The sequence below is a fragment of the Chenopodium album genome, chromosome 25 (genome assembly GCF_948465745.1).
Source record: "Chenopodium album chromosome 25, dcCheAlbu1.1, whole genome shotgun sequence".
Lineage (NCBI taxonomy): Eukaryota > Viridiplantae > Streptophyta > Magnoliopsida > Caryophyllales > Amaranthaceae > Chenopodium > Chenopodium album.
In genome coordinates this window covers 2,890,374-2,896,373 of record NC_137858.1, presented here as the reverse complement: position 1 = coordinate 2,896,373, position 6,000 = coordinate 2,890,374, and the positions used below count along the sequence as shown (strand labels likewise).

Below are 6,000 nucleotides of genomic sequence, written 5' to 3'. Positions count from 1 at the left end.
GAATTTCCTTCTTTTGTAATCAGTTTCGTTACAGCATCCGCTGTTTTAGCTAATTTGTATCAGTTTTATTTACGAGTACCATTTATTCTGTATTGTTGAGACTTGAGAGTGATGTGATTGATTATAGATTTTGTTTGTACTACTTATGGGTCTTTCTTTTGGAATGCATGTAAATAGATATCAAACAACACAAAAACACACCGAACAATTTGAGAAACTCGGGAAATTAAACCACAACTTACAATATCGATTGACAATGGAGTATAAATGATGAATTACAAGCAAACAATCTCATGAATCTAGATGTGTTTGAGCATAAAAAACGGGTATACATGTGAATATTGTGTACAATTGCTACAAAAGAGTAAAAAAAGAAAACCAAAGATTAAATAACAAAGCCGAAGCAATCTCATAGCTTTTCCTGAGTAATTATTATCCAACTTTTAAGCATTTTCATAATTTCAACCAAAGAATTTTGTATAACATAAATTTTACAAGAAAGAATTTTTCATAACCAAAAATTTACATCAGTGATCCAAAATCGAACTTTGCATGGATAACTTTGTGTATATGGATTTACCCAGACTAGTTAAGACCAACGACATACCTTTCAAAGTGTCAATGGCTCTTGCAACTCTTTCGTTTAGTCGTTCATCAAAATATCCATGACCAAATCATTCCAGGAGTCTATTGGCCCTGGCAAACACCAATGCAAGCAATCATACTGAACCTTGGCATTTTTATCCTTTGCAAAAGGATGTGGTTGCCTGTATGGGCCAGGATGCCCATCAGGCCTCAATAGAGAGAGTCGGGTCGTATCAAAGAGCTTTAAAGAGACCCCTTTCTCCAATGCAACTCCAACTGCCTTATCAAATTCCTGCAACTCCACCTCATATAGTATCCTATCTATATCAGTTATGTTCACCTCACCCTCTTTGAATGGCACTCTTCGATGACAAGTCCCACCATTATGCCATTCTCCATTCTCAAAGTGGTCTGGGGTGATTGTTCTCAAGAAAACTTGTGCTTTATGACTTGAGTTCATCACAAAGTTTAGAACCAGCTCGAGTGCCTTGTGATAAGCATGATCAAACCCGAGTTCTGTCAAGTTTCTCCCATGGCAGTAATGGCATCCTTGAATTGTGTTATTTTCAATATAGATTGCAGTCTTCAAAAACCATTTTCCACCTGCAATTATTGCATAATCAAAGTCATTGTATCGGCTTGTCCATTTCTCATCTAACTTGTCAAGATGGAGTTGAGTTTCGGATGTTGAAACTCCATCATTGTCTTCAAAAATCTCAGCTTTGACAAGGTATGGAGACCAAATAACCGCGACTGTGAAATTGTACAAGGGAAAAACCCATGTCTTTGATTTATATTCCTCGTCGTGATATATCTCCTTTACTTGATCCACCTGCAGAACAAGGCTATATTTCAGTTGACCACATTATAGTTTGAAGAAACCATAATCTTCTGGAATACATGCATTTCATCTGGAGGTCATTCTCTAACCAGCAAATGAAACTTTCATCATCTGCTTTTTAAGGTAGGAATTTGAGGCAACTTTTTAAGATTACTAGTTTTCAAAAGGACAGATTAACCTTGTACATGACTTTGCAACAAACACAGCAACTGGCACCGATAAATAAAGCTACAAATTCTTTTCACAAGACCCACCAAGATCATTATGAATGTTCAAGGATAATTAAGTAGGACCCTATCTTGCATATTAAGATAAGAGAAAGGTAGTAATAATAGCACTAGAGATTTCTATGATCCAGAGAGACGTTGATCATAACACACAACAGATCTCGCGATTATAACCACTAAACTAGCCATCATTCCTTTTTATAAATGCCCCACCACTAAAATGACCCCAGTGCCCAAGCTCAAAGTATTCTACGGGCATCACAAGTTAGCTCATCGTCCAACCAGGGATTTCGATGAAGAGCAAAAGCAGGGGACCAAAGAGAATTAATATGTCACGTAAAGAAAAGGCGTGTGCAAGATTAAATGTACTCCTACACACCAAAACACCTAACGATTATCCACTTTTTGTGTCTACAATGATTGTCACTCATTTTTATAATTTAACTTGAAAAAAAACCTACCTAAAACAATAAGAATGAGGTGTTTTACACTTGACTACTTTAAACCATTATTTACAATTGCCAACTACAATCAGCACAAAGGATTCACCCTCACTCCAAAATCATTTCTATATCATGCACAAGCACAACTCAAAAGAGAGGCCCTCTGTAATGGTCATTGTTTAAGGAATGCCAAAAAGGAAACTGTAACGCCTTAATCACAATAGAGTGAGGCCGTGAGGGTAATTATTTCATAGTGAGGCCGTGAGGGTAATTATTTCATACTTGTTTTCAAGATTGAGGAAAAGAAGAGTGACAACTAGCTTCACTACCCAACATATCATATCGATCTAATGAACTAAGCATTTATAACTTCAGAGTTTCCTCATTCCTACAGTTTGAACTTCTGCATAAAAAGAAAGACACATCCTACTAACAACTAATCCTTAGATTGTTACAACAAGTAAATAAAGTTCTATCAAAGATCAATATACAATTAGAAGGGACATTTTACACATGATACATCCACATAAGGCAAGATCATATACCTGAGACAGGGTACAAAGAAAGGATTGCACATGATTGCGAGAAATGGAATCGCCGATGAAAGCCCAATACTTGTTTCTCATCCAATCAAGAAACTTCTCAGGGTTGAACTTAGCCAACTTGCAATCCAAGGGACTCCACCTCCAATAGAGGTAGTCCGAGTCGGGTCGACCATTAGTCATACAATTCTGAGGGAGCTCAATAAAAGGGCAGCTATTGTTATTGTATACAGGACCAGATGGATTTGGAATCCATTCACCTTTAAACAAATCACATTTCGGTTTCGCTTCATCTTGAATTACATTGGTTGAATTGGATGTGAGAGAGCCTACAATGGTTAAGCAAACTACAGTATAAGCTTACAAGTAATGCACATACCACCAACTCATTTATTAACAACATATGCTCATAATCACTAATAAGAAGCTAAAGATCATAGTAAAATTCACTTGATCTACTAGAAATTTGCTTCAATCATCTTAATCTTGTTTATTAGTACTTAATCATACTAGTAACTAAAATAATCTTTACTCAAAACTTCTAGCTTTTTGAGTGATCTTTGCCAAACCTATAACTTAAAATCTAAAAAATAATAATCAGAAAATTTATAGAAGCAAAGAATAGCATACACCTGGAAATTAATTTCCACATTTCTACAATTCCACAATTTAGGGTTAACAAACTCAAATATCAAAATAAATAAGTGATCACTCATAGAACTGAATCAAGTATTCAAAATTTGATTGAGCAAAGCTTTTTTCAAGCTAAATTAAATTCCTCAAACTTCCAAAAAAAAAAAGGAAAAGGTAAAGATGTACTTGTATAGAATTATCAATTATGTAATGCAAATTGCACAGAAAATTCACAAAAATGCATGAATATGTAAGCATTAAATAAACGACAGAAGGAAATTGTAATCAAAAAACTAAAAATGCAGAAGAAATTAAAAAGAAAAAATAAAAATGGTACCTTTATCAAAAGTAAGAAGATCAGTTTCAGGGGAAGAAGTCTGGATTTCCAAAACTGGGGAAGAAAAATCAATGGAATAAGAAGAAAAGAGGCGAATTGTCAAACCAAACAAGAGAAACAAAATCAAAAGTTTAATAACAAATGAATTTTGTTTGTAAAATGAAATTGGTTTCAATGGGTTTGAATCCCAATTCATCTCCTTTTCTTTCTGGTTTATTCCTCTGTTGTCTTGTTTTTCCTAGGGAATGGAATTCTCAAGAATTGGGGTTTTGGGTTTTTATTTTTATTTTTTTAAAAAAAAATTGATTTTAATTTTTGGATTTTAATTTTCTGATTTTGATGGGTATATTTCAGTGGAGTATTTACTACTACAACCTCCAAACAAACCATGCATGGTGGGATCTAAACATCATTATTCATAAATGAAAAAAAATTATATAATTAAATAAAGTGGTGGATTTTTCACCTATAAATCTATAATAAAGAAAAGGTGATTAATAAAGCAAAAGTGATGTTTTATTATTTTATTAATTGGGAAAAAGGAGACTGTGGATGTGTATATCATAGTATCTTACTAGTATAGAGTATTTTAATGATCAATGACATTGAAGTGAAGAATGAAGAGATGTTTGTAGTTTGGTTTGGAAGTGTAATTGTGTATATTCTTTATGTACATATGTCGGTGAGGTGGCACCTATGTAGTATATGGACGTGTTAATGGATAAACTGTTTTTTTTTTTTTTTATTTTTTTTAAGAAAATTGAGATAGAAAATTATAAAAGCATAAAAATCTTAAATTTTACGGGATAACTTATACTCTGTATGGAATATACTGTAGAAGATTAGAAGGTGAATTTTTTCCACCAACAAATAGTGTGTATCAAGTGTACATAAGATTTTCTAAATATAACACACTACATATATGTATTTACAAAAAAAATCTATACAAAATAGGTGAATTATAAAGTTATAAACCGAATGTGAATGTTTTTAGTTGCCGTATATACATATTGCATTATTAACATGACATCGATTTTTTGATAGAGAAATAATATTACCCTTTTTGATCCATCGAGAAACATTTGTGTTTGTGGATATGATGAATGAAACAAACAGGTAACCTACAACATTAAAATGTAACAAGAAAGAATTCAGAACAGCTGGTGTCCGTATTTGCTGCTGGACCACCACATTATGACTTTATAGCTCCTCATGGTAGATGGTGGCACTTATATTGGTTGAATACTTGAATGATCAATTATTGATTGTGATTTGTAGAACATCACAACTAGAAGCAGTAAGACGTACTGTGAAATGTAAATTTAATGTGATGCTTCCACCCAAAAAAAAAAATAAATAAATAAAATAAAATAATGTGATGCTCAATTTTGTTTGTTTGTTGTTTTTTTAGGAAATAAAATATTTAATTAAGATTTGCATGGTCAAAGATAATTAAGCAAGGCAACATAAAACAACAAGGTCAAGAGAAACCAATACAAGGTCAGGGCAAAGCAAGATATCTTAAAACATGATAGGTAGGGGGTGGGTCAATCCTGGATGGGGATGCAACTGGCAATACTAAGGTCTCTTGGTATTCTTTGAGAAAACTGGAAAGCATCTTGATGCATAATCTTAATATTAGGTCTAAATTGTTTTGCAAAGGGCTAAATTTGATGCAATACTTAAATTTGGATCACTAGAGGTTTAGGGGCTTAATGTGGATAACTAAAGTGGTGTTAAGGTGACATCTCTAGGTTATATACTCATGTATTGTATGGAACCATATACGACTACTAATCGGCCACACGAAAGGTTGGAGTAGTCTTGATAAAAGGAGGTGTGTACATAACCTACTAAATTGATAGTTTAAAGGTCAATCATATGGTTCCAAGTTTCCAACCACCCATATAGCCTCCTAGGGTCTTGTGTGATCCATAAAACACATCCCGACTTCATTCTTTAATAGGCCAGAAAAAGTCAAAAATTGTCAAAACTAAAGGTTATTATCCATACTTTTGGATCAATTTTGAAAAAATAATTTCCAAAATTGAACTGAATGTGTGGGGTGTCACTCATGATCGTAAAAGCTGGTTGCGAACAATATTAAGCTTACCTATAGGTTTTATAAAGTCCTATAATAAGTTTTGGTTTGGTTTTCTATTGCAATATTGCATTGATTGTCAAGAGATCTTAGATATGATTTCAATCATCAACTTGGCATTCGGGTCCTATTAAGGTTTCAAAAATCATTCAGTGCCTTGGACTGCCTCCCCTTATATTTCCATTTTTTTTTTTTTTTTTTTTTTTGGTCTTTATCACTAAAAAGAAACGAAAATATGATTTCTTCCATTCAGCCAACTTTGTTGCCGCTAGAAAGAGATAAATTTAATTG

The 6,000-nt window shown here is 33.3% G+C and overlaps 1 protein-coding gene across 1 annotated transcript; it reads right to left on the bottom strand.

Moving 5' to 3' along the window:
- Nucleotides 1-231: 231 nt before the first annotated feature.
- Nucleotides 232-3,913, bottom strand: LOC145614243 (protein trichome birefringence-like 25). Its single transcript, XM_081669262.1, has 3 exons — nt 3,609-3,913; nt 2,642-2,967; nt 232-1,417 (listed from the first exon to the last, which is right to left on the bottom strand). Exons 1-3 carry the CDS (start codon nt 3,802-3,804, stop codon nt 644-646), a joined length of 1,296 nt encoding a protein of 431 aa, XP_081525388.1. The 5' UTR covers nt 3,805-3,913; the 3' UTR covers nt 232-643.
- Nucleotides 3,914-6,000: the final 2,087 nt, after the last annotated feature.